General features: G+C 43.9%; 1 protein-coding gene across 2 annotated transcripts; it reads right to left on the reverse strand.

Annotated features, from left to right (window-relative positions):
- Window positions 1-6,370: 6,370 nt before the first annotated feature.
- Window positions 6,371-11,950, reverse strand: XRCC3 (homolog of X-ray repair cross complementing 3 (XRCC3)). Of its 2 annotated transcripts, XM_008813086.5 has the most exons (2): window positions 10,857-11,948; window positions 6,371-6,681 (listed from the first exon to the last, which is right to left on the reverse strand). In XM_008813086.5, the coding sequence occupies exons 1-2, from the start codon at window positions 11,765-11,767 to the stop codon at window positions 6,669-6,671; spliced, it is 924 nt and encodes a 307-aa protein (XP_008811308.1). In that variant the 5' UTR covers window positions 11,768-11,948; the 3' UTR covers window positions 6,371-6,668. The 2 variants fall into 2 exon arrangements, with proteins under 2 accessions (XP_008811308.1, XP_088572825.1); XM_088716699.2 differs by having other exon boundaries at window positions 6,371-11,950.
- Window positions 11,951-16,067: the final 4,117 nt, after the last annotated feature.

Below are 16,067 nucleotides of genomic sequence, written 5' to 3' on the forward strand. Positions count from 1 at the left end.
ATTAGCAAATGGTATGTAGAGACTACCGCGCGAAGGGCGTTCAGTCCGGGTCGTCCGAGGATAGCGTTGTAGGCCGAGGGAACACGGACGACCAAGAACCCGAGCCGCACCGTGGCTTCTGCGGGTGCAACGCCCGCAGTCACAGGCAGCTCAATGACACCTTCGGCCGAGATAGCGTCTCCAGTGAATCCTATGAGGGGGGTGGATGTTTTATGCAACACTTGTCGGGACAAGCTCATCTTTTGGAAGGCCTCGTAAAACAAAATATCAGCTGAGCTTCCACTATCCACAAGAACACGCCTTACATCATAGTTCGCCATAGTGAGGGAGATCACCATGGCATCATCATGGGGGGTCTGAACCCCCTTTACATCCTCATCACAAAAAGTGATTACATTTCCGACCCGCTGCCTCTTCGCGACGGCCACCCCTGATGCTTCCACCGAGCCCCCTGCGTTCCTCACGGGCCGAGAGCAGCCCCCAGTGATGGTGTGGATCACGCCCGCGACGGGTCGATTCTGCTCCCGAGGCTCCTGAGGGGCCGGGTCGGCCGGACGCGGGTCTGCGGGGGGACGTCGGTCGTTTACATATCGACCGAGACGCCCTCGGCAGATGAGAGCCTCGATCTCGTCCCGAAGCTGGAAGCAGTCTTCGGTGTCGTGGCCGTGGTCTCGGTGGTACTCACAGTACGCCCGAGAGGGCCTCCTCCCAGGGATTTTCTTCATCTGCCTCGGGACCGGGAGGTTCTCCCGCCCCTTGACCTCCATAAGGATCTGGGCCCGGGGGGCCAGGAGTGGGGTGTACCGGTTGAAGCGTCGGTGCGGAGAACGAGGGCGTGGGGCGCCGTGGTTCCTCGCCGGTGACGGGCTTCTGCGCCGATGTTGAGGCGTCGGGCTCCTCCTCTGGGGTGCCTCTTTTCGCCTTTTCTTCCCGAGCTTTAGAGGGGCCTCGGCGGCCTCCTTGTTCCGGTGGGCGACTGCCTCCTCGGCGTCTGCATACTGGTTCGCCCGAGACAACAGCTCCGGGAAGCTCCGCGGCAGGCGTTTGTCCAGGGAGAAAGTGAGTCTGCCCTTCCGGAAGCCACGCTTCAGGGCTGAGAGAGCCACCTCCTGGCTCAGGTTCCGGACCTCCAATGTAGCCTTGTTGAAGCGGGTAAGGTAATCCCGCAGGCTTTCTCCCTCGTTTTGCCGGACATCAAAGAGGGAGTCGGAAACCAATCGCCGCCGGCTACTGACGGCGAAATGGCTGATGAAGAGGCGAGTGAACTGGTCAAAGGACTGGATAGAGTCAGCCTCCAGGCCGGCGAACCACGCCCTGGCTGGGCCACGGAGGGTCGCCGGGAAGGCCTTGCAGAGGAGAGGATCTGATGCTCCATGGAGGAGCATAAGAGTCCTGAAACTCTCCACGTGATCCCGCGGGTCCGCCGCCCCGTCATAGGGCTCGATCGCCGGCATTTTGAATCCCGGCGGATTTGGGGTCCGCAGGATCCTCGAGGCAAGCGCCGGTTGGGAGGAGATCTCCAAGTCGGCGAAGGGATCTTTAGAGTGGCCCTTCAGGACCTGGAGTTGTCGGTGGAGATCGTCCACCCGCCGGTCCAGGGAGCGCGACCGATGGGTGGGAGACAAGGAGCACCGAGAGGGGGACCGACTGGAGCGCGGGTTCCTTGAGGACTGGGGGGTCTGGGAACGCGCCCGGGCCCGCCTCTTGTACCCCGCGCAGCTTCGATGGGACGGTCCCGGCAGAATGGACCGTGCTTGAGAATCTTCCTCGCGCCGGCGCTCCTCCCCATGGGAGAGGAAGGAGCGCGGGTTAAGGAGGACAGGTGAGCGCTCAGGGAGCAGCGGCTCCTGGGCCCGCTGCGGCGCCCGAGACATCACACCCTGCAGGTTCTGCACCGCCTCCGCGAGGGTGCGGACCTGCTGGGCTAACTGGTCGAACTGAGCGGCTTCGACCATCTGAATCGGGGGTGGAACGGTGGAGTGTTGCTGAGAATGTGTTGGAGACGCAGCGGCCTCCCGGCGGGAGGCGCGAGAGGCCCCGCGACCGGAGGCATTGGAAGCTCCACGACCACCTCGCCGTGCCATTACGATCGCTCTGAGATCAGGCCCTCCTTCTAGCGCCAACTGTTGCTGGTGGTCCAAACCGAGAACGATTGACACAGCGGTGTGAACGGGGTTCCGTCTGAGTTGTCTTGGTTGGTGTTGGTTACGCTCCACCTTGCACCGGGAAACCTGCGAGCAAGCCTCGCACCACCACTGGGGTAGTGGGGGCCCTCCGACGATCAAGTCAGAGGAGATTGGAGGAGAAGGAGAGATAATAATAGCAAGCAAGAGAGTGCTCTGGAAGATATTGCTTACCCCCCCTTCTCCCCCCAGCCGCATATATACCTGGCTGGGGGGTCTCTCAGGGGGGTTTGTCATCGTGGGGCGCGATGGAGTGGCCACTGACATGGCCGTTACAGGGCGTCGTGGAGCAGCGCTGGGTACGGCCATGACAGGGCGTAGTGGAGTTCCGCTTTGTACGGCTGATACAGGAGATCGTGGAACAGCATCGGATACAGCCGTTGCAGGGAGTAGTGGAGCAGGAGGCCTCGGCGTGCCTCTGGGAAGCAGCCTGTCGTTATCAAGAGATCTCCGACTCGGGGTCGGAGTGCTGGATCAGGGGGCAGCCAACTCGGGGTCGGGCTGCGGTGCTGAGGATATCCGACTTGGGGTCGGATTGCTAGATTAAGGGGCAGCCGACTCGGGGTCGGGCTGCGGTGCTGAGGATATCCGACTTGGGGTCGGATTGCTAGATTAAGGGGCAGCCGACTCGGGGTCGGGCTGCGAAGCCGAAGATGTCCGACTCGGGGCCGGACTGCTGGATCGAAGGGCAGCCGACTCGAGGTCGGGCTGCGGTGCTGAGGATATCCGACTTGGGGTCGGATTGCTAGATTAAGGGGCAACCGACTCGGGGTCGGGCTGCGGAGCCGAAGATGTCCGACTCGGGGTCGGATTGCTGGATCAAAGGGCAGTCGTAGTCTTCATGGGCGCGCGTGCCGGTCACGTGGAGCATGGCGGCTTAGTTCCCCCGTAACACTATTGATATACGAAACTTTATACTGGCATGCAAAAAAGTTACTTCTATGTCCTAAATTCGTAATCTTGATATCATAATAGAACAATTTTATTACCATGTGAAGGCTCACCTTCTGCGCATCATAAAAGCCGGAAATCTAGTAAATTGATTTAGGGGTATAATTGAAATATTTTGAGGTTTTCCTCTTTCCACCTGCCATCTCCTGCCTCTCCTCGGTTCAAAACTAAGATCAACATCTACCTTCCAACCCTTTAATGTTCTGATCCCGTCGCAGATCCCATTAATAATTCTTTAAATTATTGAAAAAACCTTATCTAAAAGAAAAGGATTCCACATGGTTTATTATTGCGGAGTTTGACCGGAAATAGAAAAATAAAACAGAGCGGAACTTAGGTAGGAAAGATAGCAGAAAGGGAAATCCACCAACATTAGCCATTGCCGGCAACACTGTAAAACATCGATCCTCCCAATTTTTATAGTAAAAAAGGAGAGATTTAAACCACTATCATTACCGTTCTAATCTCATATACCGAAAAAAAAAAAGGAAACAGAAAATTTCAAGAGGAGGACCGAATCAGGAAATAAAAAGTCAAAGTTGATTTTTTGAGAATTGAGGGATTTTTATTTCAACAGGTTTCGATTTTAACTATGAACCAAAAAAAAAAAAAGGAGTGCTTTGCTCTTTCAGTGGATGTGCCGGCAATGGGGAGATTGGGCTAGCTGCACAATCTGACGTTAGAAGCATATTTGGTTAAAAAAAGAATGAAAATAAAAATAAATAACTTTCATTCTAATTATTTGATCTAAAAATAAAAATATTTCAATTCTGGAAAAATTATTCTCGGCTCTTTCTAACATTCAAAACTCATTGCAAATTTTAATCTATTTTAATTTTAATTTAATTTCGGTCAAGAACCAACCGCATCCTAGATGAATGCCAATTAGAGATGTGTTCGCAAAGAAGATAATTTATTTCTGTTAATAGCTTTACAAATATTTTAATTCTTACGTTGACTAATCTACATCTACATCCAGTTCATATACATCTTTTGTTCCGCTCAACATTGCTCATCACGTGCATCTGACTTGGACACGGTTCGGACTTAGACTCGCGAACGCACGATGCACAATTAACGGCCCCTATTAATTATGCCAGTCGGGAGGAATTATTGTTCTCGAGAGACCGTTGAAACTCTGCGATGCGCAATTTGCTGGGCACGGGGTGGGGAGGAAACTTGCAAACCAGATCAAATCAGTCAAAAACGTCACACTTGACGCTTAAATAAGGACTGGTCATCGATTAAATGTACAAACTAAAAAAGAAAAAATTCCCCCACAAACCCCCTGCACCTAACCATACCTTTTGTTTAGCATCCTACTTTTCGCTTGCACAGGCACAACCGCATAAGCAAAGATGGGTGTATCGCATCAAACCTCCCGAAAGATCGTCGAGAGCTCGAAACATATAGAGTTTCCATTCTGATTCGGTAGTATCCTATATAGTATTTTTCATCTTAAAGCCCGCATTTCCAAATTTTTTCAAGATCAATTTCGATGAGTCTGTCTTAGACGAAGGTACGAAGGACGGCGCGAATTTTGTTATTCGAGACCCGTCTGCTAGGATCGTAGCTGCAGGGAGCAGTCAACTCTTCGACATATCGATTTCGAGTGCGGAGCTAAGAGCCGCTTGGATGGGCCTTCGTTACTCCCGATGTATTTTACGGACTAGTTTTATCATCCTAAAGGAAGACTCAGCCACATCAGTTGGATCGGAGAGGCCCAAGAGGTAATGATTGCGTCCACTTTTCTGTGAAGCTAATGAGACTGCGGATTGGATGACTACTTATATAACCAGTCATTCTGGTAGTACCCTGTGGGCTGGCGATGGAAAGTTGCCCTTGGCACTCCGAGGTATTTTATTTTTTGATTTTATTGCACGCATTCGTACTCGTTAGATATGATACACCCGTCTTAGCAAAAAAAAAAAAAGAAAAAAAGAGAAGAGAAGAAGAAGGAGGAGGAGGTTGTATCACATCCCGGCGAGGTCCATATATCGTTCAAATCCAAGTAGTAAGCTGGTCTACGACAATAGAATACCGCCTTCTCTTAAAAATTACAAAAAAATATTGCCACCGATGGCTAGCCATTAGTCCTAAGTAGTAAGGTACAGTGGAGAGTGATGCTTTTGAAATAGACAGCCCGGCTATCTTTGCGGGCGTAGAACTGACCACGAGCCAGTCTTCAGACTTGAACTATATTCATTTGTAGTTTAATTTTAAGCTGATTGTATATAAAATTTAATATCCTCTGTGCTCAAACCTGACCCATGATCGGCTCTAATGCACCGAGCAGGAAGTAGAGGCAGTGAATATAGGATTGTGCATCTTAGGACTTTCCCTGTGAAAAATTGAAGGGGGACAGAAAGGGTGAAAAGCATAGATTACGGGACGGCAGCTGACTTGCTGGGACTTGATATACTCAGCCGGTAACTGAGGACTTGATCAGCAAAATATTTTAAATATGAAAACATATATACCGTTTCTTTTACTTTTCTAGGTTTCTTTTGGTTCGGCTTAATTTATCATGTATGTTTCGTATATCGATCAATAACCTGGTAGGGGTCGAGTCTAGCCTAGCCCATGGCCCTTGAAACTCAGCCTGGACTCCTTTTTTCTTTTTTTTCTTTTTTTTTAGGGTCAGGTCTTCACTGACTTAGGATTCACCATGGAGAGCGCCGTAAAGCCCATGTCCTAGAGTGGCATCTCATCAAGGCGCATCATGTTGTTGTTTTTTTTTTTTTTTTAGGATGGATATATCATTCAGTGCAGGTATGAATACATTTAAAAAAATTAAAAATAATAAATTTTGAAGCATACCAGATAACTCCTCTCTTCTCTTCCACCCAAAGAGTATCCTTAGAATGGTTGGCCACATAAAATACTACGACGCATCGTGTTTGGCAGCCAACACGATGTACCATCTTTAACAGCTATCCATCTTACAATGATGTGGCAGCTATTTAAGGATGTACAGCTTTCTGCAGTGCAAAACATGCGCGGCTGAGGTTTCAAACTTTTTGGGCCAGCCTGGCCCATTAACAGCCCTAAATTCATGCATGAAGGTGATGAAGAAGTGTCTTATTTTTAGGCCACCAGGAAGTCCAGTCAGCTTCATGTGCACTCTTACATGCTGTTTGAATTGAAAGAAATAGAGAGAAGAGAATAGAGATAAATGAAGTTTCCCACATTTGATTAGGAAAATAAGGAAAAAGGTGGGGAGAAAAGAAGAGAAGTGAAGAGAAACTATTTCTTTCCTAACTACCAATTTTTTTCTCCGCGAAGAGATGAGAGAAAAAAAGTTTTAACACTCAAAATAAGTATTTTTCTTCCTCCTTTGCCTCAAGACCAGATGGATCAAATAGTTTTATGTTTTCTTTTCTTTTGTTGTGCATGCAAACAAGAGAAGTGAAAAATGTCTCTCTTTCTCTTCACTTCTCACCTCCTTTTACTCTTCTTTTCTCCTCTCCATGATATCCAAACAAAGCATTCGAAGTAGCCATCTCCAACAAGAAATGGGAAGCATGACAATAGTTAATTTTGAGGCCTGCGTGATATGAAACAGTAATCATTTATCCTCTTCCACCTCTAAATCTGAAACTTTTTAGTTAGTACTTGAAAAATAAAATCCAAAATCACATTTGCTATTGAATTTTATCCGGTATAAGTTGCTTTAATTCGTGAATTACCTTTCCACTTCTTCCTTTCCTTTCTTGTTGTAATCATGTTTTTTTATTCAAACTTTCATTTGTGGACCTTTTCTTAGGAATTAATTAAGCAAGTGGCATTCTTTGTTTTTCCCAGGGACCGAGACTAAGAGAATACAGCCTTGTCATTAAGGCTGTGCTCAATTCAGCGGAAAAAAAAGTAGAATAGAGATAGTAAGCTATTCATCTATGAATAATTATTCTTTAAGTTTCTTTTTTAGCTAAACTTTCTTTAGTAATTGTAGATTGAGGGTTTTCATACATTACAGAAAAGGTGGGGCAGAAAAATAAGCAGGACCTTAGAACTGAGCAGCTTTAGGATATCAGTGTACAGTCCCTCTCAAGTAGAGTTATACCACGTTCAGCTTCATTTTGAGTTCGTGTCTGGGCCAGTGGTGAGTGTGTAGGTGCGAGGATTCTCTTTTCTACCCATCATGCATCATGAAGGTACATAGCATTCTTTTTGCATTACACACATCAATAATTTTTCTTAAAGCAATTACGCTGATACATATCAATATTATCCAGCACACTTGATACAGAGTTTCCAATGAAAACAAGATGCAATTAGGAAACTCTGTTGATTGAAATCCATAAAACTCTTTTCCACTCAACATGGAGTCAGTTGTGAACTAAGAGAACATCAAAACTGTTGTTGAACTTCAAAACTATCAACTAATGTTAACTTATCATAAGTCACTGATGTATAAAAACTAACCGATTTGAAAATTATTATTTCATTGATTAGTGTTTGTGCAATTTTTAGACGAATAAGACCTTTAGTGAAAAGCGAAAAGCGCAAATTACTTCTATTTCATTTCATTCTGTAAAGATAACAAAACTTTTAAGGATTTTTTTTTAAAAAAATAGAAACACTAAAGTAGACTTATTCTTTGGAGTATCTCGAGATATGTGTTTGTTCAGAATAACAAATGTACTTTCTTCCATGTTGTGCTGTAGATTACAGTATTTGTTTGCTGCCCACACATATTGCAACATGAGTTGTCTATTTAAAGTATCTTGTGCTAATTCATACTTTAAATCATCATAATGCTATTATAGTCCACTGCACAAAGTTTTACTTGACATTATCTGGCACCTCTAACATTTTCTTATGTTTATCATCATAATTTTGCATTTTCCAAATAATTTAGAATGTAGAATATGCAGCTTAATTGTTTAAAGTATATTTTTAATGAGCTAGGCCATATAGTTTACATACAACTTTTTCTCTTTGTCCATTATAACCTGTTTATCTTTAGGGTTGCATGTTTTTGTATAGTAAAGAAAGGGAAAAAAAGGAATGGCCTAGTGCACAAGGCTCCCACCATTATAGGATCTAGAAAAAGTCAGATATATGCAAATCTTATTTCTATGTGTGGAGAGATAGTTTCCATGTTTCAATCCATAGCCTCTAGATCATAATTGCAACCTTACCATCATGCCAAGGTTCACCCTCTTGACCTGACATTGTACAATCAATTTAAGAAGAATAGTCAATGGCCCTTTGATATTTTTTAACCTTGCCTAAGGTAAATTCGGTTATGCAAGTTATGCGTATCAACATTAGTACTGGTTCTAATACATGCCTAACTACAACTTGTAGGAGGCAATCAATGAGGATGCAATTTAATGCAAATCATTGAATGATTTCACTCTCTACATGAATTTTCTCCATCTATTCCCAGCAAGATTGGTTGCAAACCCCCATCTTCTGGAGCTATAACCTGGCATGGCTCCTCGGAAGCTGCCAAATTTGTTGCTACGAGAGAAATAGTTCGTCATCTGCAGAGAGCTTAAATTTGTGTTTGCTAACTCTCTTCTACCATAGAATACTTTAGGCAAAGTCTTGGTAACGGTTTAGCCTCAAAACTGCGATCACTTACGATTTAGAACCACAAAACATGCAATATGGTTCTATGTGCCAATTGATATCCTAAACAAACAGAAGTATTAGAGTATTATCTATGGTGTTTGACCTATATCACTGAACGATTTTGTTTGCAGCCTGACCATGGACCTTACTCTTTGCATGTAATTGATGCTCATCCTGTGGTTGATCAAGTGGCTACCTACTGCTAGAAAAACAGTTGTTACGGTTCCCTTGTTGCTCCATAGATGCTTGTCTGGCAAACTTTATGGCATTATCTTAATTAACGAGTCAGATCGAGCTATTATGAGATGAACACAACTTCTTTTGGGCCTAGGAAAGAAAGCTTGATTTATTATACATCATAATGCTATAGATTACTGACAAGTCATCCATTATACCATTGCATTTGAAATATTTCACATCTTTCATTTACTTTATGATTCCTTTCACAATACCTTTTCTCCCAGGAGCATGCTCCTGATTTATCTTACATGTCAAGTCTTAGATTTTTTTTCTTCCAGATAAATTTATCTCAGAAGCCAAATTCTGTTCCTAGTTATCCAGATCATGCCGATACAGGCAGTACTTAACAGAATTAGATATGTCTTAACCAGTTATTCTGTTCAGGAAACTTTCACTCTTCATTAATTTCAATCATTCTGTGTTTCTTCGGTTGCTATATTGCCCTATCAAATTCATCATAAATGCGTCACTGGTGAATTACTCTTGCCCTATCTAAAGTCCCAATCGTGTTACACAAGATGATTTCTGCTCTGTACCCAAAAGAAGATGATTTCTGCTAAATTCCTTGGAAATTCCACTAGCTGAAAACTCTTCAGATGCATTTGCAAGCATTGCTTTAACAAAGTCGCTTTTCTGGTCATTGCATAACAGAGTATGCCTTGTGATATTATCTATCATCTTCTTAAGTTCCATCATTTAGTTTTCTTTGTGAAGGATATGATGATTGATATGAGATCTTGGAATTAAGAGCAGCCAAACTATCTCTTATAGTGGTTAGAGATTCACATTTTGCTCATACAGTGTCATGTTTGACAATGACCTTCTAATTTGTGGTTTTTTTTATAAAAAAAAAAAATGAAAGTCTGATGATCAATTTTTTTCTGTTTGTTTCTATAAATAAGTTATTTGAAGTTTTTCATCAGTCAAGAGCAAATTTGATTCAAATTATTACCCAGATTATATGCTTCGTCAAGGGTACATTTAGCAGACACATAAGTTTACCATACTATTTAGCGATCATTCAACATTAAGGAGATGTCTTAGTTCTTCTATTCCACTGGTGGAAGTAGGAGTATCATTGAATCCCATGTCCTAACAACACCATTCTGTGAGTTACTAAGCACGATATTTGGTCACTATATTAGCTATGAATTTGTTTGATAAGCCAACAGACAAGTTGAAAGATGGTGGTATTCCTTGTTATGTTTCCTCAGAACCACCAAATATATTTATCCATATGATCATCATGGAATGTATAACCTTTGATACTTCCAAAAATCTCAGAATAACTTCAATTCCCTTTTCTTATAAAAGAATTAGAAGGTGCTTGGAGCAAAGAACTGGCGTGAATGATTTGGCATTTAGCTAAATCTTGTGTTTCAAATAGATCTAGTGTGGTGTTTTTATGTTTCAGTCAAGTGAATCAGGTTAAGCCATTTTAAAACATCTACAGCAGTAGTGTGATCAAAACATTCATATATCACAAAGTAACACAGTGAATTGTAATTCAATCATTGGTAACCCTTTACCTAACATCAAACATTAGGTTTTCCTAGTATTTCAATACTTTAAAATCAAATAGAACAGTCAAAAACTACTAATTGTAGATCAAGATTCACGAATGCAAGGATGCACCAATATATTAAGATGAAGTGTTCAGTGAAACATTTCTTCAAGCTCGTGCTGTGTTAAGCATAGGACACAAAGTAAACGAGTATGAAACAATTAATTGTAGCGGAACCATCTAATATAAACAAAAGAACAACAACATTGCGTTTATGCCCTACAGGCTACAACCAACCAAGAAGGCTTTCAAAAAGTGCTTTCAAAAAGTCCATTCCTTTTTTAAAATTATAAGGAAAACAGACGAGTGCAAAAAAGATCGGCAAAAGTTCTCACCTTTGAGTCTCGACTCCAAAGACCCCTTCTCTCACGATCACGAACTCGCACGAAGCCTCCGGCAAATGAGGGGCGAACACCACCTCCATCTTCCTCCTCGTCCTCACCACGGTTCGGTCGTCCCGATCGTCCGATTCCCCAAACTCCAAAGCCCTTTCACTCCTCACAATCTCGTCGCTCCTCGACAAGAAGATCCTCGTGTTGACGCAATTCGCCCACGAAAGCCCCAGCGCAGGGCAAACCCGCCTCCCCGACGACCACAACGACCCGTAGTTCCCCACTCGGATGGCACTGCTACTCGACCCATCCGACTCCGAGACCCCCACCACGTCGACCACTTGGTTGGTGACCACCACAACCGCCCCGAACCGCCTCGCCTGTTCCTTGAGCTTGGCGGCGATCTTGAAGAAGAGCGAGGACCGGCGCTTGAGGTCGGCCGGGGTGTTGTCGAACTCAGAGCGGAAGAGGGCGGCGATGGAGTCGACGACGAGGAGGCGGACGGGGAGGGCGGAAGGGGGCCGGGCGATGAGGGCGTCGGCGGCGGCGAGGAGGGAGAAGAGGTCGTCGGGGGAGTGGGCGGGGCGGACGAAGACGTGGTCGAGGGGGTTGAGGGCGGCAGCGGAGGAGGGGGCGGAGGAGGGGAGGAGGCAGAGGAGGCGGCGGAGTGGGAAGGGGAACTCGGAGTGGATGTAGAGGGAGGCGGCGGAGAGGCCGCCTAGGGCCGGGGGGCGGAGGGCGGCGAGAAGGAGCTGGAGGCAGAGCTGGGTCTTGCCGGCGCCGCTCTCGCCGGCGAGCTCGGTGACGGAGCCGACGGGGAGGCCGCCACGGACGAGGCGGTCGAGGACGGGACAGCCTAGGGTGAGCTTCTGGGTGGGAAGATTGAACAGTTTCTCCGGTTTTACGGGAATCATCGAGTCCTTTCTTTCTCTAGTCGTCGCTGGGGATAACAGATGCAGGCGAAGAAGAGGGAGAGGAGTCCTGGATCATGCCCTGGTTCGGCCCAGACTTGGTCACTTGGGCGGGGATTTAAAAACTTGCAAGAAAAAAAATGAAAATAAAATAATAAACAAGAAAAAGTTGAATAATATGAGTTAAGCCACTCGACTAGTTCGTTGTATTTTGCCGCCTTTGAGTTGGGCCGCATAAAAGTGTGATTGGCGAAGAGAGTCGAGCGACCTCCTTGCTTTATTTTTTACAATAGAATTGCTCAAATTAAAAAATAGTGTTATCCATGTATGTTTGATTGCGGTTTGGGCCAAAACAATCACGTATTGAGGACACGACTATTAAAACTACTACTTCCGCATTAATTGGCTACGGATGAGTGTTATTTGTTTAAGATGAGAGTGATACTCAAGCGACTTGAAAAATCATTACGTCTTGGATTCTATTTTTTGAATTTTCCTCTTTTAAAATAAATTATATGTCTGAAACCAGATCGAATACCCAATATAGATCGAATATCGGTACACTCATATCCATATTTATTTTACTAGGCAAATACATATATAAACATGGATATTGGTCAACTGCAAATTATCATATCCATATTTATTTTAAATAAACATTGATACAAATTGGCTACTGAAAGTGTAGATATAAATGTAAATATAAGTTGGATAATTAAACTTTATAACCACATAATCAAAGAAAATACTGAGTGAAAGATAAATCAAGTTAATAGCATATTAATATGATTATTTATTTCTTTTAGAAGTTTTTGATTACAATATAAAATTAAATAGAATAACATATAGAATCGGATATTCGGATGTAGATCGAATATTGTTTATCCATATTCATATCTATTTTTCTTTTACAGATATAGATACGAATATGCATATTAGTCCGGATGCTCAAAATTATATGTATATTCGGATAGATTTGGATATGAAAATGATTCTAAAGTCTAGATGGATATTATCTAGTCCACTTTCACCCTTGAAATTGAGCATTTGTATTACTAGAGAGAACAATTACCAATATAGCCTAAAATCAACTTATCTATCATGGGTCAACACGTGGCATGCATAAAGACCAATTTTAAGTAGATTTGAATTTTGGGGGTTACAACTTTGTAGTTAAGGAAATCCAAAAAAGGAATGATGGTTATAGTTTATCCCTTGATTTTTGTCTCTAGTCGTAACATAACCTTGCCCCCTCCTATATATAGACAGAGCTAAGGGATCTCAAAAAAACATGATCTCATAGCTCATCTAACTCATTATCATTTTGCTCTTATTTCTTGTAGGTCAATGAGATAACCTATAGCAAGTCGATGAACCAACCAGCAAAGGCCGACCATAGAAGGCCAACTAACAAAAATCGACCCAAAGGCTGATCGAAAGGATAGCCAAAAACTAGATCGACCAGAGCGGGATTGACCTAACCAGGCCAAGCTATTCAAGCCGAGATGTCTAGGCTAACCTATAGCGAGAGGAGGAGCTGACCTAATGAGCTAATTTGGCGACTCCTCTATAAAAATGAGCTTAGAGCACCAAGCATACAAATTTCTCTTTTCTACTGTTATTCTAAAGCCCTTTCTAACTTAGGCATCAAAGAATCTAGCTAGAGCCAATATGGCAAGATTTGTTGTTCTTCTTTCTTCATGTGTGCATGTTCATCAATGTTCTCCGAGCCTCCACCTTCCTCATATGGGAATTTGGCATCAATAGTTACTTCTATTTACATAGCTTCTTAGCGTGAGCAATCTAAAAAAACAATCTAGACAAAAACCAGGCTTGGAATAGATCTTTCAGCTCGAATTCTCACTTAGCCTTGTTAATGATCTAGGGCAAAATTTTGGTAGAAATAAGAGCTGACCTGGTTTGAGCTAAGTCCAACCCCGAAAAAATACCCTAATTTGGCTTAGACTTTGGTAGGGCTGTCAATGGGCCGAGCTGCTCGGGCTCAGCTCGGGCCCGACTCGGTAAAAGCCCGGCTCGGGCTCGGCTTGTTAGTCAAACGAGCCCGAGCCCGAGCCCGAGCCCAAGATGAGGCCCGTTTAAATCCGAGCCCGAGCAGCTCACGAGCCCAAATGAGGGCTCAGTTCAATTAACAATTTAATTGGGTCCCAATTAAACTTGGACTCAACCCTATTAAATTTTATTTGGCTTAATCAATTTAAATCCTAATCTGATTGAACTCAGTTGGATTTAGATCAGACCCAACCCAAGCTGACCCAAATCTATTTAATTTTTTTAAATCGAATTAGATTGGTTCGGATTCGGACCCGACCCGTTAACCCGAACCCGAACCAATAACCCATTTCCTCCACCTCCTCTCTCTTTTTATTTTTTTTTTCTTCTCATTCCTTCTGGGTTTTTCCAGAAGCTTCCTGCACCCGGTGTGGCGGTGTCCCTCCCCTCTCGCCTTCCTCCTCCGCCGACCGCCGCCGATGCCTCGCTGCCTCCTTCCGCCGCTTGGGAAAGAAGCACCCGAGGCCCCTTCCCCTGTTTCTTCTCCGTTTCTCCCCCTCCCTTTTCCTCTCTTTGCCGACTCCTCCACCGGCGAGACTGTGACAGAGGAGGGGATGAGAAGCCCTCCTCCACCGGCGAATCAGGGGAGGAGCCGAGGAGTCCCTCACACGGGAGGGTCGGACCACAACCGGCAGCGCCCGCGGCCGAGCCCGCGGCTTCCTCGACCGTGCCTGCGGCCGATGCTCGTGCCGACGGTGCTCGCGGCCGACGCCGGCGTCCGCCGCACGCGACGAGGTGAGTCCATTCTTCTCTCTCTTTTTTTCTTTTTTTATTTCTTTCTTTCCTTCTTTCTTTTCTTCTTCTTCTTTTCTTTCTCTCTCTCCTTCGTTCTTCTCTCCGACGACGAACCGTCGGGACTTGGAACCGAGCTCGGCTGCTCGTTGTTCTCTCCGACGGAGATGGGGATGGGGATGGGGCGGGCTCGGGCAAACGAGCTTTACGAGCCCGAGCCCGAGCTGTGCCACCCGAGCCCGAGCCCGAGCCCAATACAGGGCTCGGTACCGAGCCCAAGCCCGAGCCCGAGCCAGGAAATTTGTGAAACGAGCCGAGCCGAGCCTGCAGAGGCTCGGGCTCGGCTCGGCTCGTTAACAGCCCTAGACTTTGGTTTGGTCCAAGACTGTCTAAGGTTTGAGTTTTGAAATTCAAGCTTATTTCAAGCTTAGAATTGACATTGATGATCAACACCCTCAATGTCCCGATTGCACATGTATTTGAGTGGAAGTTAATTAGCCACATTATCCGTGAACCAGGTATGGTTAATGTTACTAATAATTTGGTTCACAACGCTTGTTATTATTTTTTCAAACTAGGCCTCTATGGATGCTAAAACAATTTTTGGATTTACTTGGAGCATACACTCTAACACACTTAGGTATTGTTTGCAAAAAAAAAAAAAAAAAAAAACTCGGGCATTATCAAAAACAAGTATAATATCGATATTAAAATCTAAAAACTGCCTAGTTGTTTAACAACGATAGAGAGGCATTGTTGTGCATAAATGTTGATATTTGACTCCATGGCAACAAAGATCAGCAAATTTCAGAACAAGAACTCATGACATTCAATTGATTGTGCATAAGGAAAGTAAATAAAAATAAGTTAAATATAGCAAAAATAGTAAAGTTAAGATGAATATATAGTAAAGCAAAAATAATAAAATAAAAAATAAATATGTTAAAGAAGTTGCAGAAGTTCTATGGATTAAAAATGAAGCATCAATTGAAATAACATGCAAATTTTAAAAAGAAAAAGGCTTGCCAAAACTCCAGTAAGGGGAGATGCTTTGTTTCTAAAAGTGGTAATAAAAAAAAGAAACCATAATAGAACGAGGATGAAAGTAATGAAGACGGAAACAAAGCTTGGAATAATATTGCAGGTGGCCCTAAATAGAAAATATTGTTAATTTACAAACCTATTTTATCTTGAAGCACAGATCTAATTAAGGATTCATTTTCCTTGATGAAAAATCTATGATCAAGTTGCTGCAACATTGTCTAAACAATAGCATTAATTCCTACATACACACATCCCTAGTATTAGGATTGTTTGGAATGCAAATGATTCAAATTCATATGGCTGCATATATTTTTGCATGTCGCTCTCGCTGAGGCACATCTTTCGACAATGTATCATGAGGATTAGTTGGCTTTAAGTCATGCCTTGAGATAAAATTTGCTAAATGTCTGTTTGGATAATTGGACTAAAAATTTTATTTGATTTGTAGATTGGGTCA

The sequence above is a fragment of the Phoenix dactylifera genome, chromosome 2 (genome assembly GCF_051530095.1).
Source record: "Phoenix dactylifera cultivar Ajwa chromosome 2, Ajwa_hap1_PhDact_Kaust_v1.1, whole genome shotgun sequence".
Classification (NCBI taxonomy): domain Eukaryota; kingdom Viridiplantae; phylum Streptophyta; class Magnoliopsida; order Arecales; family Arecaceae; genus Phoenix; species Phoenix dactylifera.

Bases quoted from the DNA above. Each gene is read 5' to 3' on its own strand.
- XRCC3 (XM_008813086.5), bottom strand. From the start codon at position 11,767: ATGATTCCCGTAAAACCGGAGAAACTGTTCAATCTTCCCACCCAGAAG.